The 25,253-nt window shown below is 40.2% G+C and overlaps 7 protein-coding genes across 14 annotated transcripts; 5 read left to right on the top strand and 2 right to left on the bottom strand.

Annotated features, from left to right (window-relative positions):
- Positions 1-2: 2 nt before the first annotated feature.
- On the top strand, positions 3-2,456 carry Ciao1. Of its 2 annotated transcripts, XM_966786.4 has the most exons (4): positions 3-228; positions 1,479-1,777; positions 1,826-2,112; positions 2,158-2,456. In XM_966786.4, exons 1-4 carry the CDS (start codon positions 157-159, stop codon positions 2,424-2,426), a joined length of 927 nt encoding a protein of 308 aa, XP_971879.2. In that variant the 5' UTR covers positions 3-156; the 3' UTR covers positions 2,427-2,456. The 2 variants fall into 2 exon arrangements, with proteins under 2 accessions (XP_971879.2, XP_971934.2); XM_966841.5 differs by lacking the exons at positions 1,479-1,777; positions 1,826-2,112; positions 2,158-2,456 and adding an exon at positions 836-1,371 and having other exon boundaries at positions 11-789.
- Positions 2,452-4,123, bottom strand: LOC660504 (protein CNPPD1). The gene is made up of 5 exons (XM_008200194.3): positions 3,948-4,123; positions 3,801-3,900; positions 3,545-3,750; positions 3,365-3,493; positions 2,452-3,156 (listed from the first exon to the last, which is right to left on the bottom strand). The coding sequence occupies exons 1-5, from the start codon at positions 3,978-3,980 to the stop codon at positions 2,482-2,484; spliced, it is 1,143 nt and encodes a 380-aa protein (XP_008198416.3). The 5' UTR covers positions 3,981-4,123; the 3' UTR covers positions 2,452-2,481.
- A 171-nt stretch (positions 4,124-4,294) lies between these two features.
- LOC660444 (transmembrane protein 65) lies at positions 4,295-6,564 on the top strand. 2 transcript variants are annotated; one of them, XM_064354681.1, is made up of 5 exons: positions 4,297-4,827; positions 5,171-5,296; positions 5,618-5,659; positions 5,711-5,778; positions 5,994-6,564. In XM_064354681.1, the coding sequence occupies exons 1-5, from the start codon at positions 4,503-4,505 to the stop codon at positions 6,288-6,290; spliced, it is 858 nt and encodes a 285-aa protein (XP_064210751.1). In that variant the 5' UTR covers positions 4,297-4,502; the 3' UTR covers positions 6,291-6,564. The 2 variants fall into 2 exon arrangements, with proteins under 2 accessions (XP_064210752.1, XP_064210751.1); XM_064354682.1 differs by lacking the exon at positions 5,171-5,296 and having other exon boundaries at positions 4,295-4,827.
- Positions 6,565-7,610: 1,046 nt separating this feature from the next.
- On the top strand, positions 7,611-11,923 carry LOC660385 (peroxisomal acyl-coenzyme A oxidase 3). Of its 4 annotated transcripts, XM_015983738.2 has the most exons (10): positions 7,611-7,926; positions 8,738-8,887; positions 8,940-9,078; positions 9,127-9,288; positions 9,417-9,572; positions 9,620-10,225; positions 10,275-10,397; positions 10,830-11,184; positions 11,235-11,674; positions 11,721-11,923. In XM_015983738.2, the coding sequence occupies exons 3-10, from the start codon at positions 8,953-8,955 to the stop codon at positions 11,841-11,843; spliced, it is 2,091 nt and encodes a 696-aa protein (XP_015839224.1). In that variant the 5' UTR covers positions 7,611-7,926; positions 8,738-8,887; positions 8,940-8,952; the 3' UTR covers positions 11,844-11,923. The 4 variants fall into 4 exon arrangements, with proteins under 4 accessions (XP_015839224.1, XP_971714.1, XP_008198413.1 ...); XM_966621.5 differs by lacking the exon at positions 8,738-8,887 and having other exon boundaries at positions 7,614-7,926; positions 8,949-9,078; XM_008200191.3 differs by lacking the exon at positions 8,738-8,887 and having other exon boundaries at positions 7,619-7,926.
- Positions 11,924-12,160: 237 nt separating this feature from the next.
- Positions 12,161-15,062, bottom strand: LOC660319 (uncharacterized protein). Its single transcript, XM_966562.4, has 8 exons — positions 14,863-15,062; positions 14,440-14,811; positions 14,163-14,392; positions 13,814-14,115; positions 13,436-13,712; positions 13,188-13,387; positions 12,946-13,135; positions 12,161-12,896 (listed from the first exon to the last, which is right to left on the bottom strand). The coding sequence occupies exons 1-8, from the start codon at positions 14,881-14,883 to the stop codon at positions 12,218-12,220; spliced, it is 2,271 nt and encodes a 756-aa protein (XP_971655.2). The 5' UTR covers positions 14,884-15,062; the 3' UTR covers positions 12,161-12,217.
- A 274-nt stretch (positions 15,063-15,336) lies between these two features.
- Positions 15,337-19,051, top strand: LOC660199 (calmodulin-lysine N-methyltransferase). 2 transcript variants are annotated; one of them, XM_966453.4, is made up of 6 exons: positions 15,397-15,565; positions 17,888-17,960; positions 18,013-18,307; positions 18,407-18,533; positions 18,580-18,744; positions 18,789-19,051. In XM_966453.4, coding segments are annotated over exons 1-6 (867 nt in total). In that variant the 5' UTR covers positions 15,397-15,563; the 3' UTR covers positions 18,994-19,051. The 2 variants fall into 2 exon arrangements, with proteins under 2 accessions (XP_971600.1, XP_971546.2); XM_966507.5 differs by lacking the exons at positions 17,888-17,960; positions 18,013-18,307; positions 18,407-18,533; positions 18,580-18,744; positions 18,789-19,051 and adding exons at positions 15,656-15,764; positions 15,811-17,864 and having other exon boundaries at positions 15,337-15,565.
- Positions 19,052-19,250: 199 nt separating this feature from the next.
- Hip1 (Huntingtin interacting protein 1) lies at positions 19,251-24,999 on the top strand. Of its 2 annotated transcripts, XM_008200190.3 has the most exons (15): positions 19,293-19,449; positions 20,140-20,259; positions 20,767-21,030; positions 21,076-21,233; positions 21,281-21,617; positions 21,669-21,898; positions 22,463-22,641; positions 22,694-22,983; positions 23,035-23,185; positions 23,237-23,545; positions 23,604-23,848; positions 23,947-24,099; positions 24,153-24,253; positions 24,304-24,533; positions 24,658-24,999. In XM_008200190.3, exons 2-15 carry the CDS (start codon positions 20,221-20,223, stop codon positions 24,819-24,821), a joined length of 2,850 nt encoding a protein of 949 aa, XP_008198412.1. In that variant the 5' UTR covers positions 19,293-19,449; positions 20,140-20,220; the 3' UTR covers positions 24,822-24,999. The 2 variants fall into 2 exon arrangements, with proteins under 2 accessions (XP_971489.1, XP_008198412.1); XM_966396.4 differs by lacking the exon at positions 20,140-20,259 and having other exon boundaries at positions 19,251-19,449.
- The last annotated feature ends 254 nt before the right edge of the window (positions 25,000-25,253 follow it).

Genomic DNA, 25,253 nt, shown 5'->3' with positions numbered 1-25,253 from the left:
AAACAAAAATCGCACATTCAACCACGAAAAAAAAATTCAAAATTAAGCGAACAATTAATTTAGAAGAAACATAATTGATTTTGCACTTAAGTACGCAATTTTATTGGTAAATAATTGCAAAAAAACGCAATAATAATCATGCGTTGGCTGCATTGAATGACAGTGCGGCCAACTCAACGAAGCAAAAACGTAATAAAATCACCCATTTTTTCACGTTTTGTGGCATTGGTAAGCCCCTTAAGTACATTTGCCCCCTTTTGGCACGTCGTGCGTCCCCCGAGACCACTTTTTAACCACCCTGTCGTTGTTCGCGACCCTAACCCCAAAATGTCAAAGCTTGAGCCCCTTCAAACTTTATGCAAGCACACGGGGCGCGTTTGGGACGTGAGTTGGCACCCGAAGGGGCAAACGTTCGCCTCGTGTGGCGAAGACAAGACCATCCGAATCTGGTCGAAAGACTCGGACTCGAAGTGGTCGAATAAAGTAATTCTAACCGATGGCCACAAACGCACAATTCGGGAAATTGCGTGGTCCCCCTGTGGCAATTACCTCGCCTCGGCCTCCTTTGACACCACTACGTGCATTTGGGACAAGAAATCGGGCGAGTTCGAGTGCAATGCCACTCTTGAGGGGCACGAAAATGAGGTTAAGAGTGTTTCCTGGTCGAAGTCGGGGCGATTTTTGGCCACTTGTAGCCGTGACAAGTCGGTTTGGATTTGGGAGATTGCCGAGGAGGATGAGTATGATTGCGCGGCCGTGTTGAGTGCGCACACACAGGATGTGAAGAAAGTAGGTAGCAAGGGGGCGATTTTTGTTGTTATGGAGGTTGTTGCAGGTCGTGTGGCACCCACATGACGATATCCTCGCCTCGGCCTCCTACGACAACACGGTTAAGTTGTTCAAAGAGGACCAGTCAGACAACGACTGGGTTTGTTTTGCCACCTTACAGGGGCACGAGTCAACGGTTTGGAGCATAAGTTGGGACAAAACGGGGACAAGGATTGTGTCGTGTAGCGACGACGCCACGTTGAAAATCTGGCAAAAGGGCCAAAATACGGAGGAAACGTGGAAATGTGTGTGTACCATGTCGGGGTACCACAACAGAACCATCTATGACGTGTCTTGGAACCACTCAAGTGACTTGATCGCCACCGCTTGCGGTGACGACGCTATCAGAATTTTTAAAGAGGAGGAAGGGGGCGACTTAGAGGCCCCCACGTTTAGCCAAGTCACCTGCATTGAGAGGGCGCACGCCCAGGATGTCAACTGCGTCGCCTGGAACCCCCTTCTTAGTGATATTTTAGTGTCGTGCAGCGACGACGGGGAAATTAAATTGTGGAAATTTATCCCTGAATAAAATTGTTTGACGTTCCTTTGTTTTTCTTTGATGGATAGGCGGCTGTTTATGTCAATTGTTTACAATTGAACGTCACAGCCTACTGTCGCCCATCCATTGAGATTACTTTTTCGTTCCACAGATGTTAATAAGACGGTTGGCGGCCCTAAGTCGGATTAAAAATTACTACAGCACGGGCCCCCAAATGTCGGTCAAAGAAATCGTCAAAACTTTACAATCCTACGCCCCCTTGACCCTTGCCGAGAGCTGGGACAATGTGGGGCTCCTGGTGGACCCAATGACCGACAAACAGGTCAAAACAATTCTATTAACAAACGACCTCACTGAGGATGTGGTCAATGAAGCTAAAAACTTCCAAGCGGGGCTCATTATCTCCTATCACCCTAATATCTTTCAAGGCCTTAAAACAGTCTCTGACAAGTACGCCCCAAATTACACAGCCAATCAAAACTAATCGTTTTGTCACAGGACTTGGAAAGAACGAATCGTAATCCAATGTATTAGACATGAAATTGCGGTTTACTCGCCCCATACGAGCTGGGATTGTGTCGAAGGGGGCGTTAATGATTGGCTAGCCTCAGCGTTCGCTTTTAAAAACATTGCGCCAATCAAACCATTGGAAAATCCGAGACAAGGGGCGGGGCGCATCCTCACACTAGACACGCCCATAACTGTGGAAACCGCGGTCGCAAATGTCAAAAAACATGTCGGGGTGGGGCATCTGCGACTCGCATTGGCTAGGAACAAAGGTTTAGGTAAGCCACGCCCTTGAAATTGAGTGAAACGAAAGTGATTTTCAGATGCGAGGATTGAAACCGTGGGGCTGTGTGCCGGTTCGGGGGCTTCGGTTTTAAAGGGGCTCACGAGCGATTTGTACCTAACGGGGGAAATGTCCCACCATGAAGTCCTGGATGCTACGCAAAACGGGGTTCATGTGATTCTCTGCGAACATAGTAATTCCGAACGGGGCTTTTTGGGGCGTTTCCAGAAACAATTGAGTGATTTGTTGCAAAATTCAGTCAATATTATTGTTTCAAGTGTCGATAAAGACCCATTAATTGTAGTTTGAGTAGGCTGGTGAATAAACAATCGTGTCAAATGTTTGGTTTTATTGACCAATCAAATCAGGCTTTGAGATTTTGTAGGTAATGCAGGTACCTGTTATAAAACCCATCACCTATCGTATCCGTCCATTCTTCGTGCCACGACCTCTCCAACTGGTCTTGAATCCTAACTTTCGTCTCCTTATGCACTTGATCCTCCAAATCCAATTTCAAAAAATAATCCTTATAGAATCGTCTCAAGTCCAAAAAACCCAAAGTCGGAGCCTCAACTTCGACAAATTTCGACGTTTCGTAGAGCCATGTCATCGTGGGGGCACTCCACCAGTCCCAGGATACGTTTTGAGTCTCACTTTTGTTGCAAAACGGTGTCAGAAAACTCTCAATACTTGCGAGGAAAATTCCGACATGGAGGGGGCTCACACGGTTCGTTTCGTTGTAGAGGGGCTCCGAGGGCGGCGCTTCGATTTGCGGGCGAAGACAAGCCCCCGGAATGTGGCTAACAATCAAGACAGAGCCCAATAAAGTCAATAAGGCGGCCGTGTAAGCCGTAATGAGGATCACAGAAATGGTCAAAATGTTTTGGATGAGGTTTCGCAATTCGACGCTTGTTAAAAGACGCTCTAGTTCGGTGTAGGTGTAAAAGCCGCGTTTTCCACCCTGGTTGCGGGCCAAGGTCGTTTCGATTTCGGACAGTTTCTTCCAAAATGTCAGCTCAGTAACGAAGACTTCCCAGTCCTAAGGAAAAAAAAATTGGGATTCAATTTTTTTTAAACTCGTTCTAGCATAGTTTCATTGACCTTATGTTCGATTTTTTATTGTTTGATTTTTCCAATTTTTGTCGCGATTTATCGAGCAATAACTCCGTAACTATCAGAGATAACCCTAAGTATGATACTATTTTTTTACAATTTTTTTATTGTTTAAAACAGTCTTGAATACTTACAATAGCTTTGAGGAACTCCTTTTCTAGCTGAACCAACTGTTTGACGCTCATGCCCCCTGAAAGGGCCCATTCGTTCATAAAAACCTCATCTGCCTCACCGTCATCATAGAGAAATTTGCATGAAACCATCTAGAAACCACTTAATGTTTTTTCGCTAATTTATTGTGATTCAAATTTTACCAAAGAAACCAAAAACAAGTCAGACGAAGCCGTGCGTTCGAGATACTCAGGGCATGTCTTTTTCAAGCGTTCTAGATACAAAATCGCAATAACCAAAGAGCAAGGGGACACACAGGCATTTCTTGAAATATTCGCAGCATCGTCACAATGCAGCCTGTCCAAGGACCGGCCTTTCTGGGCTTCGGAGAACAGCTCTGCGGCTAATTCTAACAAAAACACGTTTTTTACTGACTTACAACACAACAAACACACCCACCTGTTACAGGCAGACTCAGCTCATCTGTCTTGGGGAATTTACCGTAATAGAGGGTCTTGGTGATCCGCGAAATGTACTTCTGGTGCTCCCCTATGTGTCTCTAAAGCCACAAACGCGTGATTTTTGCAAAAGGGGGCCAAGTCTCACCTTATCCTTTACCCGTTTCGGAAGCTTAGACATTGTCTTACCCACTTGGAACAGCCCCAAAACGTGTCGTATGATTCGCAATTGCGTATAATTAATCACAGATTTGCAATCAGTGTTTTTTTAATCATGGACCTTGGCAATGTCACCGGACATGCGCGTGGCCCCCTAACCTCAATTTTTTTCAAACTCTAAATAAACCAACCAAACTTGCAACTTCGCCCTTGGTGGCCATCACAGACCCAAGCACACAACTAATTTATAATCTAACCCCACAAAACCACGAAAAAGTGCCAAAAATAGCAAAATATAGGCCCAATTTCAAACTTGGCGCCGTTTCGTGACGTGACGTCAGCCCGCTAGACTCACTCACTCACAGGTGGAGTGGGATCATTCAGATGATTCCTGAGTGATTTAAATAATTTTCAAACAATTTCGAACTAAAACCGCGTTTGGGAGTGTGTGGGTGTTAGAGTCGTGCCATAGTTACAAAATGACACCCTCCGTGCGGGCCACAAGTTGATACTCCTCCCCCTAACTAAATAAATAGCCCCCACAATGGCAACAAAACTAGTGAGACACTTAGATTTAGCAAAAGTGATCAACAGGGGGGCGCACCGCATCACTTGGACGCCCCGAACTAAGCTAACGAATTTCGCTCCATGTAGATATGCACTGAAAACACAACATATCAAACTTAATTTTAGTACAAGCTGTAGATTGGGGGGCAGTGGCGGGCACGCTGAGACCACAAGCACCACTCAGGGCTTGTCTAAGTTACAAGCGCAGGAACTGGTCTTGAGACTGAACGGTGAGGAGAGAAATATCCTGATTTCGGCGCTCCAGGAGTACCAATCAAAACTAGTCAAAGACGAGTACGAAGGTAAAGAACAGGTATTTGTGTTTTTCTGTTCATTTGTAGCATTTTCGTTGCTGTTTTTGCTTAATTTCGATTATTAAACTACGATTTGTGTTAGACGTAGGCAACCCAAAAAACACACGTGTGACTAGGTTTGCCTAGTCACTGGCAAATTTTTAAACAATTAGGATTTGCGAGGTTTTTATCAGTATGTGACACTTAAAAAAGTGATAATCTCTTATTGTATTGTATGGTTAATTGAAATGACTGATAAAAAACAGGGTCAGACGTCTGAGGCTCTTTTTGCAACGATTAAGTCCTTGGATTATTTTCGCTACTTTTTTATTTTTAAATGTCCAAACTTAAGGTCAACTAGCAGCTTCACGATGGAGAAGTAAGTTTGGACGTCCGAGCAAATTGCCAAGGCTGGGAGATGTAGATCCCACGGGATCTTATTGTCCTGTTCCCGAAGACTGGTTAAAGAAGAAGTTTGGTACGAAAACAATAAAATTCCGCTCTTTTGTAGGAGCTTTGCATGAATAACTAACTGAATTATTTAAGCCAGTATTTGAGGGCCGTTTGAATTATTAATAGGGTAATTAATTACTAACGTTCCGTAGTCGCTTATTAAAGGGAGTTACATTTTTTTCTCGTAATACATGAATTTTTATGGTTTTTATCGAACGCTTTTGGGTTGTAAAATGAATGTTTTCGATTTTTTTCGCATGGCTTTGCATGTTACGAAGTGGCGAGTGAGTGAAGTGTGTCAAGGTCGTTGATTTTACCCCAATTTTGATTTATTGAACGATTTTAGCCGAATCCGTTCCTCGACCAACCAGCAGGAACCTGGTCGACAGTAAGTATCAAGTGGGCTAAAATTGGCGCCAAATTACAAAATCTATTTCAGTCGCCATAGCCAACTCGATCCCGTTCATCGGTTTCGGCTTCTTAGACAACTTCTTCATGTTGCTATTTGTAAGCACCACTTTCTCTTGTTTTCTCTCGTACAATGTCCTTTTCATTAGACAATAAGTACTAAATATCACTTGTTTTATATTAATTGAAGGAATGTCACGAAATGGCACCTTTGGCACTTCTCAATTTAGATAAAACCACCAACTTGATAACTTTTAGTACTTAAAAATGTGCCAGTTTTCTCTGTTGTAGTTTTTTTTTTATTTGTTTTTTAGGGTGATTATATTGACCTGTACTTGGGGTCGTACTTCTGCATGACTACGATGGCGGCTGCCGCCCTTGGTAACACGCTTTCGGATGTTTTGGGCATCGGCACGGCCTTCTACGTCGAACGACTCGCAAATAAGATAGGTTTTCGGCCACCGAAATTATCGCCAATTCAGATGGATATGACTTGTTCGCGAAATGCGGCGAATTTCGGACGTGTTTTGGGGGTCACCCTGGGGTGCATCCTCGGAATGTGCCCTCTGGTGTTCCGCAAAGCGAAAGACGAGGACGAAAAAGATGATTAATTGTATATACATGTGTAATTTCGTGCAATAAAAACCGTTAGATGTCCTCAATGTTACTTTACTTGCATTTATTTTTTGTATATAAGATGTGTATATAGATGTAATAAAAGACCAAAAAAATTCGCTGTTAGAGACGCTTTTATACTTGACTAAAATTCGTCCAAAAGTCACACAATCTTGTCTATTTTTCAATGCCCGTGACTTTATATACTTAATAATTTATTATACCCTCTTATAGTCTCTAATGAAGTGTTTAATAAATAGACTGTTAGAACGTAATTTCTTTTTTGTCCCTTTTCCCATCCTCGGAGCGACGTCTGTGGAAAAATCCACAATAAACAAATGGGTTGTCACGGTAATAGGTGATGTAACCATGGTAACGAATGGCGATCCAGAGGCGTCCACATTTCTCATTTATTTTAAAAGATTTAAAAGCAGTCTGTTAACTTCAATAAACGTAATAAAATAAACAAAGTTGCTCAAGTTTAGCAGATTTATTAGCAACAAAATAAAATAAACTACTGGAACGGGTCAAAGTGGCGCTGCTAATAAATGAAAAATTTAAGTATAGTTAGTGACAACGTATCGCCTGTCCTTGGTTTCGAATTATGTTGGACGCCGCATAATCGAAATAAATATTTCAATGTTTCCTGTTTCCGTTTATTACTTACATTTGCACAATGAATAATGATTTAAATTTCTAAAAACGGTGTAAAAAAAGTAGTTATATCCGGATTTTGATTGCTAAAAGGGTACAAGTCATTGATTAAAAGTGTAAACAAATAAAATAACGCTAAAAGTTATACTATCTTCTTTCCGGTTTATTTATCTATGACCAGTGGCGTAACAAGGAATTGGGTTTGGTATTTTGATAGAGCGGTTTCACAAATTTTAAACTTGTAATTGTTTAAAATAAATAAAATAAAATTAAAAAAATCAGTATTATAGTTTCTTTCTTTAGTATTTAGTACCTATATGAAAACAAATTAAAAGTAAAGTAAGTTTCACTACTTTTTGTTCAATTTATCAGATGGTTCATTTCTCAAAAATAAATTCATTAAACGCAAAAAATCAATTACTTTAAAATTAAAAAAAGAAATATCTTATAATAACTTCGAAACAATTAAAAAAACGATATTTTGACCTTATACTTCCACAGTAAGGAGAGCAAAAAACAGTTTTGAGGTTACGTTGCCATGGCAACGACAAATCTACGACTTAACACAGGTTATAAACTATAAATAAAATTCTAAAAAAAGATCGAGAGCCCCTCTGGATACGCCAGTGTGTCCTGTTATCAGCGCTAATATGATAACTATGACTAATTGAAATAACGAATGAATCAATCCCTAATCCAACACCTACTAGACCTGGTATCATCCTTTATCAGCCTTCTTGATAAAAAGAAGTGATAGATTTTGATGAATAAACCGTAATCTCTTGGCGCGTTCCGCTCGACCCATCGCTTCCGCCCAGATGGGTTGATCACGTGACCACCACCACGTGCAAATTTGGTTTTGTCGTCAGCCCGCTTGAATAGCAGCCGCGGACGTGTCGTCGTCGGCGTCCTGTCCACAGTGCAACAAGTGAGGGGCGGTGTTCTTCCAGTTTCCGTTGTTTTCCGTCTTGAAAAACGGTGAGTTTTCACGTGAAAATGCAGTGTGTAAATTTACACCAACCACCACGTGACACTGCGCCAGGAAGTGGCCATCGATTGGTGGACGCCACCCTAGATTCGCCGGTTTTTGGGGGAAAAATCAGGTGTTCTTTGGATTTATACACGAAACAATTGAATAATTTGGGGACCTTGAACTGATGGGTGGGTGGGTGTTGGGATTTGAATTTGTGCGATATGCGTACGAGATTAGCGCTGGCTATTTATAAAACAGTTGAATTCGATTTTCGGATTTTTCACAGGGCTGGCAACACAACAATCAAAATTCTTGGCATAGCTGATGCGATGATGAATGGACTCATTTTGGCCTCCTTTGTGTTGCAATAAAAAATTCAAGCCGTTGTGTTAATTAGGCGTGTGATAAAAATTATGGCCCCGATGACCGTGAAAAACATTAATATAATAAAACAATCACATTATCAGTGACAGCATGAATAATTTTTTTCGTGACTTAAATTCGCAAAATTGGGGCGTCTGATTGGCGATTGCCAGGCACGTGTCCACAAAACTAAATCTGATTGGACAATGTTTTACACGAAACATGAAATTTTATTCTTTTAATTAATAAAGCTTGTATTACCTGATAAAATGCTTGTTTGTGTCATCACTTCTGAGTAACATATTCTAGGATTACGTTTCATTACAGGAAAAGTTGGCTAAGCTAACTGTTAATTTTTAAATTTTGACTATGTTTGTCTTTTTTTTTGCAAAACATGGCGAAATTCTAATTCATGTAAAATGATATTTTTCACCGGAAACGTTCTTTTTCCAGCGTAATTCAAAATTAATTATTCCTAGCACAAGTGATCTCTGAAATTTTCAAAGTCACAGCCTGCTCTGCACAAAATTTAATTGGACACTTGGTATAGTACTAACTAACGTATATTTCACGTCCTTGGCACGCTTCACATATCAGAAATAGGTGATAACGAAATAATGCGGTGTAAAATTTCCCCGGTTAATTAAATAATTAGTTATTTCAGCCAAATGTCCGACACCAGTTTCATAAAAGACCTGCCTTCGGGCCCCCTCGACGCCTACCGCGATCGTGCAACTTTCGACTGGAAAAAAATGAAACTTTTTTTCGAAGATCCCGATTTGCTCAAAGTCAAAGTAACGAAAAACACTAAAAAAAAAACAAAAATTCATTTAATTTTCTAGATGCGAGTTTGGGAAACTTTGGAAAAAGACCCAATTTTCCAAACTCCTAAAACCGAATTAAATTCCGAAGAAATGAAACGGCGATCAGCCCTCCAATTACGAAAATACTGCCAGTTGAGCTTCGTAACGCCGGAAATGGCCAACTTACCGTACAAGCGCAAGGTAAGGGTTTTTCTACAGCGATGAGTCGGAAAAGTCCATTACTCTGATACTAACAGTTGATAATAAAAAAAAACAACTGCTGTGCAAGGAAAAAAATTACCACGACTTGCTTGATTTTTGTCATATAGACGCGCTACATGATGACAATCAACGAGGCTTTGGCCGTAACATTCCCGGACGTTTCCGTGAAACATGCAATCGGAATCGGCCTATTTAAGAACACACTTACCACCCTGGGGACGGAACGGCACAAAAACGTCCTGGACGCCGCCTGGAAGGGGAAGGTGAACCAATCGGCTTTGGCCATTGGTTAGATTATAAAAATTTGCAGATTCTCTCTTGTTTAGCTTTGACAGAAATCGCGCACGGAAGCAACACAAAACAAATGCGCACCACCGCCACCTACGACAAAACCCGGCAAGAATTCATAATAAACACCCCTGATTTCGAGGCAGCCAAGTGCTGGGTGGGCAATCTGGGCAAAACCTGTACCATGGGCCTGCTCTTCGCCCAACTGTACACCAATGGGCAATGCTACGGCCTGCACGCGTTCCTCGTCCCCATAAGAGACCCCAAAACCCTTCTACCATACCCCGGCATCGTGGTGGGGGACATGGGCGAGAAAATCGGCCTCCATGGCATAGATAATGGGTTCATAATGTTCAAAAACTACCGAATTCCGCGAGAAAATCTCCTTAATCGCACCGGTGATGTGACACCGGATGGGGACTACAAGAGCAGTTTTTCCGAGCCGGGGAAAATTTTGGGCGCAGCTTTGGAAAATTTGTCCACCGGGAGGGTGGGCATAATGCAGGAAAGCGCGAATAATTTGGTGTGTGCGGTCACGATTGCGGTGCGATATGCAGCTGTGCGAAAGCAGTTTGCCAAAAGTCCAGACGAACGAAGCGAGTTACCAATTATCGAGTATGAGTTGCATGTAAGTAGGGGTGTTGGAGGGGGAAAGTGACACTTTACTATTTTTCCAGCAATGGAGGATTTTTCCGTATGTGGCTGCTGCCGCAGTTTTGAAAATTTTTGTCGCGGGATTCACCGATGAGTATTTAGCGACGGTGCAAAAGTCCACGTCCGCCACGCAAATCGAGGATTTGGTGAGTGAAATTTATCGTTTTTGTGTTGAATTATTGACCGATTTATTTATCGAAAAACAACCCACTTTCCATTGTGTTAAAATTTATATCTGAAATGGCCATGAAAAACTATATTTTTAATAACACGTAACAATTGGCCGTTTATCAGCAAAAAGTATGATAGCTTCAAATCCAAAAAGTGTTGTTGCTAAGTAACTTTTTCAGCTTTTTCGAATGATTGGTGATTTTTAAACACGTGGTCCGTGTTTTATTTATGGATATTTTTCGAATGTGCGATCAAGACTACAATTAAGTAATGTTTATTCGTATTAAATAAATCGTGTAAACTGATAACATTTTTCAAATCGCGGTAGGCTGTGATTCACATCTAGATATAATCAGTGCCAACGTATATTTTAATGGAACCCTTGTCGTCTGATTGGTCCGTTTCAGACCAGCTACGTGGCCGAGATCCACGCCGTGGTCTCGAGTGGGAAGCCCCTGATCACGTGGATCTGCCGCGACGCGGTCCAGGAGTGCCGTGAGGCTTGTGGAGGCCACGGCTTTCTCAAATCGGCCCGTTTCGGGGAATTACGCGGTGCCATAGACCCTTGCGTCACCTACGAGGGCGATAACAATGTTTTGGGCCAACAGGCGAGCAATTGGTTGGTGAGACAGTGGGAAAAAACGAAAGTTGGCGAGGAATTGTGCACGCCATTGGAGACTTGCGCGTTTTTCCGACGTTCAGGGGAGATTTTACGACGGAAATTTGAACTGGAACTGGTTCAAGACGTGCTTGAGATGAACTGTGAGTAGAAAAATGAAGTCGGTATTACAGGTTCCTGATCCGTGTTTTAGTCATTCACGTGTGTTACGAGTGGTTGATTACGTATCTAGTGGAGGAGACGTATATTAAGCAACAAAAGTTGCTGAAGGAAGGGTTTTGTAAAACCGAAGCTCGGAATAAATCGCAGGTTTATTGCGCGTCGGTTCTGACGCGCGTTTACGCCGAATACAACGCATTCAGATTTTATTGCAAGGAATTATCAAAGGCTGAAAAATCACTAGAGGGCGTTTTGCAACAACTAGGGCTTCTGTACGGTTTAGTAAACATAGATAAATACTCGTCATATTTCTATCAAGGTGGTTATGCAAACACACCGCTTTTTTCGCATTTGGTCAAAGGAGGCGTGCTCGAGTTGTGTAAAACATTGAAAGATAATATTCTGGGGGTTATTGATGCCATGGCACCGCCTGATTACGTGGTTAAATCAGTTCTGGGCAAGTCCGACGGAAAGGTAACTGTTTTACCAACACAAGAAAAATGCTGTATGTTATTCGTAGCTCTACGAAAATCTACAAAACGCAATTATGGGAAACCCCGACTCGATGACACGTCCGCACTGGTGGAGAGAAATAATCGTACCTGATGCTCCCGATTTTAAACAGCCAAAGAGTAAATTGTGAAGGCGCGGGTGTTACGCAAATACTTATATTTGTATAGAAATATTTTTATAATACACAATTATTACATTCTCTTGCGATGATGGCATGTGTTTCAATTCCCACCCGTCCTTTTAATTTAAAATATTTGGTTACTTTAAAAAATAGTAATTGATTATACAAGACGATAAAGAGATTGTCAGACAAACAGTCTTTATAGTCGGGTATAATACTTTTTTTTTCATGACAAGACTTAATATAAAACATTTTATCTACTTAAAAGTAGATAGTAAAAAAATTTTTTTAGGTGAATTATGGGTTACTTACAAAAACGCTGATAATGTCGGAAAATAATGTATTTTTAGTTGGCTTGCGTAAAAAATGGCGCCAAACTCAAATCAATTGAGAATTTTGAGCGCCTGTAAGCCAATCCGCTTCTTCTCAACGTCAATACTTAAAACTTTAACTTCAACTTTATTCCCCAGATGTAAGTCCAAACCGTTGGACTTACTGACGTGGATCAAACCGTTAATTCCGACTCCTATATCGACAAAACTCCCAAAATGAGTGACATTAGTCACAACTCCGGTCAAAACAATCCCACTTTTAAGGTCACTAATCTCAATTAAACCTTTCTTAAAAACTGGTTTTTTATCATAATCACTTCGAAGATCATAGTTTAACGGTTGGCAAAACGCATCCAAAATCAAGCGAAGCGTTTGTTCGTTGGAACCAAACATCTGACTCAACTTGCTTAGATCCAACTTCGGGACTTCCCTCTTAGCTATAGTAATAAAACCAGTGGTGCCAATATCACACAACCTTAAATTAAACATTTTAAGCAACTTTGTGGCCATTTCGTACGATTCTGGATGAATATTTGTGCTGTCTAATTTATTGTATTTCATAGTTTCGCCGCTCGGTGGCACCACACGTACAAACCCAGCACACTGTGTGAAAATTTTCTGCCCAATCCCCGACACTTTCAACAATTGTTGGCGCGAAATAAAGGGGCCATTTTCTGCACGATAGTCAATTATTTGTTGGGCTTTTTTGTCAGACAGGCCCGCCACATGTCTAAAAAACCGCAACTAGTCGAATAATAACGACAAAAACCCTAACTGACCGTAAAAGGCAGCGCGAAGCCGTGTTCAAGTCCACACCCACGAAACTGACACATTCCGAAACAACGTCATTTAGGGCTTCCTCTAGTTGTCTTTTCTTGATGTCATGTTGGTACATACCTACCCCCAGGTGTTTTGGCTCGATTTTGACCAGCTCGGCAAGGGGGTCCTGCAACCGTCGGGCTAGAGACACTAGACAAAAATTGTCACAAAATCTCGCAATAAAAGGGGTTAGGGGGGCTACCAGCGCTTATGATATTGGGGTCAATTGTCGGGAACTCCTTCTTGGCTTCAGGGCTGCAGGAATAAATCGAAGCCCCTTCTTCCCTCACCACCGTATATTTGACGTCAAGGGGGCTAAAAACCTGGCTTTTGATTAAATCTGAGAGCCATTCTTCGGTTTGACGACACGCTGTTCCGTTACCCAAGGCAATTAATTCACAGCTGGGGTCAAATAATTAAAAAAAAATAATCAAACTAAAATACAATTACTTGTTTTCAAGTAACATGTCTCTGATTATTGTTACATCGTCGTTATTTTTTCTTTTATGGGGGTAAATTATGTTTTGGTCGATGAGGTCGCCCAGTGGTGATATTAGGGCTAGTTTGCAGCCATTGGTGAAGCCAGGGTCAAGGCCTAGGATGGTTTGGCCCCTCAAAGGGGGCGCCAGGAGCAAATCTTTTAAATTCGAACTGAAAACTTGACAAGATGCTCGCTCGGCGTTTTGTTTCAGTTCGGCTCGAATTTCGCGCTTAATCAAAGGTTTAACTAGAGAAAAAAATGGTTACTAATGGACCATTTTCAGTCCGATTTAGCAAAATCTCGCCAAAAAAGAACAAAAATAACAGTTCGCAAAAATTAAATTTTACCTAACCGTTGGTATGAGTCCTCAATGGCCCGTTTTACGACGTCTTGTCTCACACGATCGCCCCTTAAGCTCGTCCATTTGTCACACTTTTTCCGAAACTCGTTGAAAAGTGAGTCCGGAAGCACAACTTTAACCGAAAGAATTTTCAAATTTTCGCCCCTATTAATGGCCAAAACTTGGTGTGGCTTGATGTATTTAAGGGGAACCTCGAAATCGAAATAATTATCAAACTTTTCACTATTTTCGACTTTGTGTTTAGTCGCAGCTTTCTTGGTCTTAATAATAATGTTGGCTTTTTTCCGACTGGAAAAAAACATTGTGATTACGAAAACCTACCAATTGACTCACACAATTCTCTTAGGGACGATAAAATCTCACTGTCGGTTGAAATAACAGCCGCGATAATATGAGCAATCCCGTTCTTAACAGCTTTGATATCAAGCCCATCGTCAATTTTAACAAAATCGTCAAATCTCACGCGTTTTGTGTTGTTCAAAAGGGCCAAAGCGGGCGCCTCTAACCCCTGCTCTTTGGCCCTTTCGGCCAAAGTCCGCTTGCTCCCACTTTTATAGGGCGCATACTAAAAATCAATGGCAGCAAGTCCCCAAAAAAAATAAAATTTCTTACAATGTATTCCAACTCCTCAATTGACCTCGAATTGACCACAGAGCGTCTCAACTGTTCATTTAGCACCCCTGACTTGTCCAACTGTTTCAAAACACTGCCAATCTTACCTCTAAGGGCACTTATCTCCTCACAAGTGTCTTTAACAGCACGCAACTGCTCGGCGTCAAGATTATTAGTAACATCGCGTCTGTATCTCGCGATAAACGGAACGGTGTTTCCATCCTCGAACAATTTAACAACGTTTTTGGCCACATTTAGCCCCAAACCGAGCTGTTCAGCCACCAATTCGTGGTCGCTCCATTGGGGCTCGAATGACTCGATTTTCGGCTTTTTCGCCTCACTTTTGGCATCTTCAAGCTTCCGTTTGCGCTTCTATTAAAAAACTGTGTTTTTGTGGCTAATTTTTGAAAAAAAAAAACTCACCGAATCTGCCATTGTAAACATTCACATAACCCCAATCAATAAGTGGTCGAAAGTGCACAAAATCCAATTTCGGCTATTTGCCCTCATTGGAAGAATAATAAATAATTAATAACTCTGATAATAATAATAGAAAAAATGAGAAAAGCTGAAGTAATGCTAGAATGCTATTCCACTTAACACCATGAAACTGCGGCTCATCATGGTCAAGCCACTACCACAGATGCCTTATCTGTGCCACTACCATCATAAAAATGAAAAAAAAAAAAAAATAACTTTTTCGAAATGTTTTGTGGACTTTTCTATGCGTTTACAATCCTCTGAAGTTGCTAAAAGTAGAAAAAAAGTTCGTAGGTTTGATTTTTGGTCGATTTCCGGTATAGAGAACATTTATCGAGCAATAATTCCGGAATTATCAGAGATAAGTTTATGAAGTGTATTATCACAGGAGAACTATTTTATTTGTCATTAAAAAAAAATCGAGAAAATTACAAATAAAGAAAAAATTGAGCAATGGTAAAATTAAAAATTGGCAGTGGTTTTGGTTTTGTGGTTGTGGCAGCTTTGCTCAAAATGGCGTGCCATCAAAAAAATCATTAAAAACACAATTAGAATCACTAGGATCACACAAAAGTGTGCAAAAATCGTCCAGAACCCGAATTATCGTGATTTGCGAGTGCTTGGTGCGTCCCCTGTGCCCCAAAATGTGAGTATCGTTTTAGTTTGGTTATGTGGTTGTGTTTGCAAGCATGAAGGAATGAAATAGCCCCTTTGCCACTAACCGCCGCCTTTGCAGGCAACTTTAAAATGCTCATTCTATGGACCAAAAAGACTTAGTCGTAGTGAAAAATGAGGCGAAAAAGGTGGCCCGCCGCCGGTGGGCGATCCTAGCCAAGGCTCTGAAGGTAATAGTTCGCGCGCCAGCCCCCGGTCTGACCTTGGTGCTTTCAGAGCCCCGTCGGCAGCGAGCCCTCGAGCCCCACCGACGAGTTCTCCCTCAGACGCATTTCTTCCTTCATGCTCTTGCAGACGCAGCAACTGCGCCCCCACGACCACAAGCGCACATGGTACAGTTACTCGATTCGAATCGGCCTGTCCGAGTACTCGATCGTGATCGGGCACCGCATCCGCACTTTTTCGGCCGAAGACCTCATGGGGTTCAACAACACGGGGAATATCTGCATCTGGCCGTCGGAGGAGACGCTCAGTTACTACGTTTGCTCCAACTTGGCGCAGTTCGCCGATAAGACGATCCTGGAGCTGGGGGGCGGCATGTCGTGTCTGGCGGGGCTGTTCGCCGCCAAGTACGCCGCCCCCAAGGCGGTGACCGTCACCGACGGCAACAAGCACTCGGTGGAGAACGTGCAAGCCGCCTTGGATTACAACCAGTTTGCGTGTCCGGTCGATTGTAAATTGCTCAAGTGGGGCTCTCATGAGGGGCCCCTCTACGATGTTATCCTCTGCGCTGATTGTCTTTTCTTTGACGATGCGCGGGCCGATTTGATTGAGTGTCTCTGGGGCTGTTTGGATGCGAGAGGGGTGGCGTTTGTTATGGCCCCCAAAAGGGGGGGCACTCTTGATCATTTTATTGCTCAATCGGAGATTAAAGGCTTCAAGTGTAGGAAAATTGTTAATTATAATCAAGTTGTGTGGGAGAAGCGGTTGGCGCTGATCGAGCATTGCGAGTACGATGATGATATTCATTACCCGATTCTTATAGAAGTGACCAAAGTTTAAGTGACCTTACAAACCTGTCTCGAGTTTAGATTCCTTGCCTGGGTTATATCTAGTCTGATTGTTAACCTTATCTGTGATAATTAATACCAATTTCCTCCGTGTTATAATAGAGTGACAGGAACGACTATTTTTCAAAATATTACGTCGGATCGCATCTAGTCAAGTATACGAAGCTAACATTGGTTGTTTTCGATTCAAATGAAGGGCATTTCCCAGTCGATTGACGCATAGTACAAATTTTTATTGTATTGTAGTTACATTTTTTTTACAATCAACACGGCCAACAAATTTTTTACACACCTCGTACACATATAAGGAATTGTACAAAAATTCTAAAAAAATTTACATGCATATAGAGAAAGATAAACTATCTAAAAGCAAACACTAATATCTGTGTGAATATTAATTTTTGAGATATAGTAAAAAAAATTACACTAACTATTAAATAATTAACATTCTAGCTAAATTTTAATTTTCGAAAATTTTATCATTTTTGGATACTTAATAGTATTTTTGAAAAAAAATCACAGTGTACAGGGTAGTACGGTATGAACCTCACAAATGGAACTTATAATAACACCATTTTTGTGCCATTTTTTATAAATGAAAAGAACCAAAATATACAGGGTGTGAATGATCAGAACTTAACTATTACTTTTGTAATTTCTTGTTTTTTTAAAATTTGTGACTTATTTTTTTTTTAAATAAAAAGGAAAAGATTAAACACAGGGTGAATTATTCAAAATTGAACAAGTGCCTGTTTTTGTTTTTTTATTCATCTAAATAATGTTGACTGACACTTCATCGCCAACTTGTTGAGGGTGGAACATATCGACTACTTGATTGTCAAAATATCTGTGTTGGTCATTTTGCGTGAAGAGTACAAAAACTGTATTTATTTTACTTAGTTTGCTAGACTGGAAATGACCCTTTTGCTCACTTAGTTGATTTTTAGTAAAATATACTCAATACGCGTTGCTTATTTAATAACGTACTTACCTTTCGTTGGTATTCCTGTATATATGTACAGGGAGTCACCTTTTCGTAATATTACCTTCAGGTGTTTTTAAAACACTCCGTTCTTCCATTATTACAGTATTTGTCAGATTTCTAGCGTAATTGTTTATTTTTGTAACTGTTCATTCCCTTCCGCCGTTATTTATTTATTTATTTCCATTTGTTACATTGTCAACATTCATAGTTCCTATATTGTAAATGATTTGAATTGTATTTGGATTGTTGATTATTAAAACACTATTAACAAGAAACTTTGTTTGATTTTTTTCAAAAGGGCCGATTATTGGGTCTCACAAAACCGGAAGTATTGCGAATTTTGCAAATGCTGGATCACCGATAACAAGCCGGTAAATCACACAAATTCCACCAAACCAAAAAAAATCAACTACAGTTTTACAGAGCGTCGATTTTCACGAAAAAGGCAGACGACATCAGGAAAATGTCAAAAAAAGGCTACGAAATATCACAAAACAAAGCAATCAAGTCCAAAGAACCACAACCAAAACTGATGCCACCATCAAACTCATGGAAGTGGCGGCAATGGAAGCCTATAAAAAAGACATGGAGACAGGTGGCGACCTCTCCTCGTCCCTCATGAAGGGGAAAATCAACAGTGGTGCCAAAATAACCAAATTGTGGAATGAGGCAAGGACTAGAGATGGCAAAACCTACTATTACAACATTATGACTAAGGGTAATTTGTAGTCAAATAATCAAGTAGCCTTAAAAACGTCAAGAATGTTGCCAACTTAATTTCAAACTCACGGCCTATTTTGGTAAAATATGATTTTAGAAACAGTTTGGCAGCCTCCACGGGAGGGTTACCTCACCATCCAGGAACAGCGGGCCCAGGCGGAAGCCGAGGCCCAGAACCAGTTAAAAGCTGTCGAGAAGTTTAAACGTCAGGAAGCCCTCATGACGTAAGCCCTTATCACTGTTATGACCCAAAAAAAAATCTTTTTACAGAATGCAACAAGTCAAGGAGGAAGAAATGGAAAATGAAGCCCGAAAAAATCGGGAAAAATTAAAAGAGCGCAGAGTCGTTGATGATTTACCGGCCACCACTTGTGGGCCCCTTTTAGAGCCGGGGAAGACCGATCCTTATGGCAAATGGCAAACAATCCAAGAAAGGTATTGTGTGATTTTTTTTTTGAATTGATTGATTGTGTTGGTAGGCCTGTTGTAGATTTACAATTGCCGGTTCAGGACTATTATTACGAGGAACCGGTGGTGCAATACGAGCCCGAAGCCCCCGTTAAGGAGTTTAAAGAGAAAACTGTGGAGAGTTTAGGGGGCGAAAGTAGCGAGACAGGGTTCAAGAAACGAAAGTTTGGAGGCGCTGCCAAGCGCAACGTGAGACAACGGCTAGACGATGATTGATTATTTTTGTATATATAATGTATTATGTAAAAAATAAAGCGAAAAACTTGTTTAAAAATGTGTTTTTATTTACCCCCACTGTCGGTAATGCAGTTTTTCCCGGTGTCAGTTCTTAAATTATGAGCCAACAACTGGATGCTTTTTCAATTATCACACGTTTATGGCTGTAAAAGAAATTTTAGCAACAAATACTGATCCAAAATGCTTTATTTTATTTAATTTTTGCGCTAGTTTTGTGAGGGGGGCGCTCGCATTGCTGTCGGTAATGCAGGTTTCCACCCCTCATGTCACAGTTTTGTGAAATTAAATGTGAGTTGTGCTTGTTTAGAGATTAAATAATTTGTTAAATGAGTGTAATTTTGTTATAAAACTATGGCCTCGTTGTCTTTGCCCCGCGTCCTGCACCCCCGGAAAACCAGTCTTGAAATTGAACGCGAAAATTTCGAAAAATCGCAGGTAGGTGTGATTGTTTGGTTAGTTTGTGTTTGGCCTTTATTAGTCGCTTAATTTGTATTAAGTGGGGCTTTTCGTCCCTTGAGCACGTTACTAACGCACTAATTGCCGGATTTTTTGTCTGTTTACCGTAATTATGCACGCCTGAAGCTCGTGTTTACATTATGCTAAATTGCCTGATGGTTGATTACAATTGTAATTCTCGGGGAAAAAATGGATTGTGGGTGTTTTAATTGGGTAATTAAGTCGAACGGTACCGGGCTCGGTCATTCGAGAGCGTTTGTGGGTCATGTAATTGTATACAGAGTGTTTCATGGAAAGCTGGCTAATTGGAGTAATAGGGGGAACGATCGTGAATTACCGGAAGTTGCAGTTGAGCAGATTTCGAAATTTCAATCGATTCCAAAACTTTCACGTCCGATGGAGCCAAAAATTACAGATTTTTAGGCAAATCTGGTGCATCAATCAGTTCTTATCTTATCAGTTATTGAATCGTGACAGTTGTGAAACGCCTTTTTTCTTCACTTTTTTGTTGTTTTATTTACTTATTTATAAACATACCTTTGTAATAACAAAATAATGCGTGTGGTGCATTTTAAATGTAGTTTTTATGTTGCAATGCTTGCTTGTTTGTTTTAGAAATTTTGTGTTCAATTTTATTTTTTACTTGTAATAATTAACATTTAATTTCAGATTTGCATGGTCTTTTATTAATTAAATAAAGTCACGTTGATTGCATGCCTTTTTTGGATTTTTCTCTAACAATTGTAAAAAATGGCTAAACTTTATACAGAACGGGATTATGAAAAATACGTAAGTATCACCATGTGATGTTTATTTCATCTCAGTGACGTCATGCGTTTCAACAATTCATTGAAAATACGAAATAACCTTTCCGTATAAGGAAAGAGATCATGAGAAATCGATTATTCACCAGATGTTTTTTAAGTTACGAGCATCTACATTTTTTTCCGGTGTGTCGTAGTTGGCCATGAGAGAAAATTGACAGTTTGGGTCACGTGTCCACCGCCTTTTTGAATTTTTTATAGTTGGCTGTGTTCACACCTCTGTGAAATAAATTGGCTATTTCGTCAAAAAAATGCCCTCTTTCAACTTTTTCAGTTTTATAAAAACCGACTAATTTTTATCAAATCATTCTTAGTTTAAATAACCGCAGAATATTTTTTATAATTTAAGTGTTTAATAATTTATATTTTCCTTCAGGTGACATTCTTTTTGATTGTGATTATAATTAACTGTTGCGCGCTCTGGTGGTCTTTCGGTTTTGGCGGGAAATTTAAATGTGGTGCTAATTTTCAGGCCCAAGCCCTCTCGAAGGCGATCAACAGCCAGGAAACCCCCGTAAAACAAAAACATGTCCGTTCGGCCATCATCGGTACGTTTCACACACAAGGTGCGACGACTTTTTGGTCGATCGCCCTTAAACTACCGGCGATGGACGACCGAATCGTCGCTTGGAAGTTGTGTCATGTTGTTCATAAAATCCTCCGAGAGGGTCACCCTTTGTGCCTTGTCCACAGCCAACGACATCGTCACGATCTCGACGAAATCGGAAAATTATGGGTGCGATTTTTTTGTGTGTGTTTGTTGGCTAAAGTGGGGTTTTAGGTGCATTTGAAAGAGGGTTACGGTAAGATGATTCGGTTGTATACGAGTCTTCTGATGACGAAGTTGGATTTTCATCGGAAAAATCCGCGTTTTCCTGGCCATTTGGGCGTTTCGCACGAGGAGTTGGAGTCGATTGGTGGGAACGATATTAATAATTAGTAAGTGGAGGTTTTTGTAGTTGTTTTTATCGTAATGATGTTTCAAGTTTTCAAATGACGGTGGAAATGTTTGATTATTTGGATAATATAATTGACTTGCAAGCTGCCGTTTTTGGGTCGCTTGATATGGCGCGCTCGAATTCGATGACCAGTGCTGGACAATGTCGGTTGGCACCACTGATTCCTTGTATCCAAGATGCTTCCAAATTGTACGATTATTGCGTGAAAATCTTGTTCAAGCTACATTTTGCCTTACCGCCTGATTTACTCTCAGGTCATAGACAGAGGTTTCTCAAACAGTTTAAACAGTTGAAATCGTTTTATCAAAATACGAGCAATTTGCAATACTTTAAAGACTTGATTGCGATTCCGCCACTACCTGAGGTAACACCCTGTGTGTCATTTCATCCAGTTTCCAAAAAAAATGAATTGTAGAATCCTCCGAATTTTTTAATACAGAGTGATCTTCGTACATACGTAACACAAGAAGTTGTAGTACCGCAGGAACCGGAAGAGGAACATGTGACTGAAGGTAGTCTTATTGATACGTCCGAAACGTCGGATTTTACGGATAATCACAGTCGGAATTCGATTTCTCCAAGTCCGGCACATCAGGAAATTTTAGTCGAACGAGATTTTCTCAAAAGTCAGTGCGACAAATTGAGGTTTGTCACTTTTTTCATGTTTTTTGTTCCCTTTTAAAAATAATGATTTAATGACTAGGACTTTGAAATCAAGTTGGTAACACTGAATAATTAATTTTGGGCTTAATTTTGTCAAAGATAATTGTGGATTCGTTTTTGTTCAATTTTTTACCAAATGAGGCCAAAAAGTAGGCCGGATATGACAATGTAATTATTATTTTTGTCTATTCTGATTAAAAAAATCGCCAAATTGGGTCGAGTGTCACATTATTTGTAGATTTATTAAGTGTTCAGTATTTTTTTAGCCAGAATAATCATTATTGAAAGATTTCCTAAAAAAATCAAATGTAAACGCGTTTTTGGGCTTGATTTTGCTAAAACTGGACCAAAAAATATGATAACTAGGTCGAAAATGCCTTAATTTTTGCTTTTTTTTGAGTGTTTTAACAAGTTTTTGAATTATAATGCGCACGTTTTTCACTCGGAAATGTATTTATTTCAAGTCCAAAATCTTTTGTACAATATTCAGTCTCGCCAAATTAATTTGAAAGTCACTGGCCACCCAAATTGAGTCGCTTTTTTCAGTTCCGATATCGGTATTTTGTTGGCTCGTAATCAAAAAATCGTCGATGATTACCAAACGAAAATCACCAATCTTGAGACCGAATTAGCGACAAAAGAAAGTCAATTGCTTCAAGAGCGTCAAGTGAAGGAAGATTTAATGAATCAGGCTTTTGCTGTGGCACAGTCACAGGATTGTGAACGTACTTTAATTTCATTGCTTTTTAGCAACAACTACATTGTTGTAATTTTTAGAGAAAGTTAAAGACGAAAAATTCAATAAATTAAAAGAGGTGTATGTGAAATTACGCAACGATCATATTCAAAAATTACGTGAAATGGCCGAAGCCGGAAAAAAAGTTAATCAATTAACGCAGCAAGTCTCATCAATTGAACAAATGAAAGTTGAGCTTGAAGCAACAATAGTGTCATTACGGGAACAAGTAGCAAAATCGGATGAAAAATTACAGAAATCTGCAAATTCTCAAAATGAGGAATTGGAAGCTTTGAAACGTGATAAAGAATTGTTTAATATGGAGACGGAAGTAAGGAAATACCGAGGTTGGGGTTAAAACTAGGGATTTTTTTTTCTCTAGATTTTGAAAAAAAGCATCGATGATGCGTGCAAAGAACGCGATGGTTTGATGGTCGAATTGAGGGAAATGCGTGCGAAAAATGAGGGTTTGTTGAGGGAGGTTGAGGAATGGAGTGAGAAATTCAAGGTTGTGGAGGAGGAGAGTGAGACAGGTTGGTTTATAGCCGAGGCGCAGCCGAGTTGTTAAAACTGTGAGTTTTTAGTTAGGAAAACTTCAGAGGACGAGATACGAAAAATCGTCTTGCAATCGCTCGAAAACAACGAACTAACCCTAAAACAAGCCCTTGACGAGGTTGATAACCCTGCCCTAACTGCGCTCTCGTGCAGTCCCGATTATTTACGAAGTTTGAGTAAAGTTTGTTTAGAGTCGTTAAAATACGAAATTGATTTGATCAAAACAACGAATTCGTACGTAGTTGTTAAAGCGAATGAAATAACGCATCGGATTTGTGTGTTTGTTATTCAAGGACGGGCGACGGGTAACAATAGTCCTGATATTAATTTTGGCGAAAGTGAGTTTTTGTTTTTTTTTTTTTCATTAGAAAAAATTATTAATTGTGTCTGTGCTAGAAATGGCAGAAGAGTGCAAAATTTTGGGTGGAATTATACTCAAACTTCTTCAGTGTTTTAAAGAGCGGTCTGATACAAAGTCGCTTCAAAACGAGGCGATTGTTAAACTTGAAGAAGTTGCAGCACTTGCTGATAATATTAACGTTTCAATGAATGGGATTAAGGCCGAAAATTTGGCCGATTTGCTGGAAAGCGAAATGATGGAAATGGATAAAGCGATCGAGGAAGCGGCCAATCGTATTCAGGTAAGACTGATTTTTTTAAATTTCAGTGGGCTGAAAATTTTGGCAAAACAACACTAATTTTGGTCTAAAATTACGTAATTTTTCTACTTTTTTGGTAGGACATGTTGACGAAATCACGGACCGCCGATTCTGGCATAAAACTCGAAGTTAATAGCAAATTACTCGACTCTTGCACGACTCTAATGCAGGCAATTAGAGTCCTAGTGCAGAAATCGCGTTTATTACAAGCCGAAATCGTAGCTCAAGGAAAAGTAAGTAAAACATTTTTTTTTATCTTACAATTTGACCCAAAAACCGTTTATAGGGAACCGCAAGTGCGAAAGAATTTTACAAACGCAACCATCAATGGACCGATGGTTTTATTTCGGCGGCGAAAGCCGTGGCAGTCGCAGCGAAATTTCTTTTGTGGGTGAAACGATTTTTTGGAATTTTCAAAATTGTAGTTTTTTTTGTAGAACAGCGGCTGATAAAGTGGTTTCATCAAACGGTAAATTAGAACAAATGGTTGTGGCGGCGCAAGAAATCGCCGCCTCGACGGCGCAATTGGTTGTCGCAAGTCGGGTCAAAGCCAATCGAAATAGCGCAAATTTGCAGCAATTGACGCAAGCTTCCAAAGGCGTGACCACAGCCACAGGAACGGTTGTGGCGACGGTTAAGGACTGCAGTCAGTTGATTGATGAAAATGGTTGGTTATGCACCGCTTCCTTGATTAATCTCTATGGTTGCCATGCTGTAACTATGGTAACAGTAAAGATTAATCAAGAGAACTGTGCTTGATTTTTTGTTTTTGACAATTTTTTGAACTGTAGAAGAGTTGGATACGTCGAATTTGACACTGCATCAAGCAAAGACGCTCGAGATGGAATCTCAAGTGAGGGTTTTGGAGCTTGAAAAGGAGTTGGAACAGGAGAGGCATCGGTTGTTGGCCTTGAGGAAGCACCATTATAAGCTCGAAGGAGATAATGAAAATTGAGGTGCCTCAAAATTTGCATTAGAGAAATTCCAAAGATAATTGTTAAGGATGACTACAAACCGTTAGCATTTTACATAATTTATACCTATTAATTTAACATTAATTTTATATGTTTCATATAACTGTTTGTAATTAATACATGATGTATTTACATTGAATGAATAAATTATTGTAACAACTGGCCTTTTTACTTTAAAATTCCTGTCTAGTCTACGGATATCTAAAGGTTTAGAACAACAAACCTAAACACGAAAAATACGGGACGAAAGGCAAATAACTTTAAATAATTTTTTTCTCATCAAAATTTTACTCGGTTGTTTTCCTCGGTCTGTTAGTAGTGCAAAGCTAACCATTTATGCATTTTTTCTCAAGTATTTAGTGAATTGGTTGGATTTAAATTAATTTAAACCGATTTGGCGCCGAGGTGGTCTA

Source organism: Tribolium castaneum, chromosome 2, assembly GCF_031307605.1.
Source record: "Tribolium castaneum strain GA2 chromosome 2, icTriCast1.1, whole genome shotgun sequence".
Taxonomy (NCBI): domain Eukaryota; kingdom Metazoa; phylum Arthropoda; class Insecta; order Coleoptera; family Tenebrionidae; genus Tribolium; species Tribolium castaneum.
This window is presented reverse-complemented; position numbering and strand designations above follow the sequence as displayed.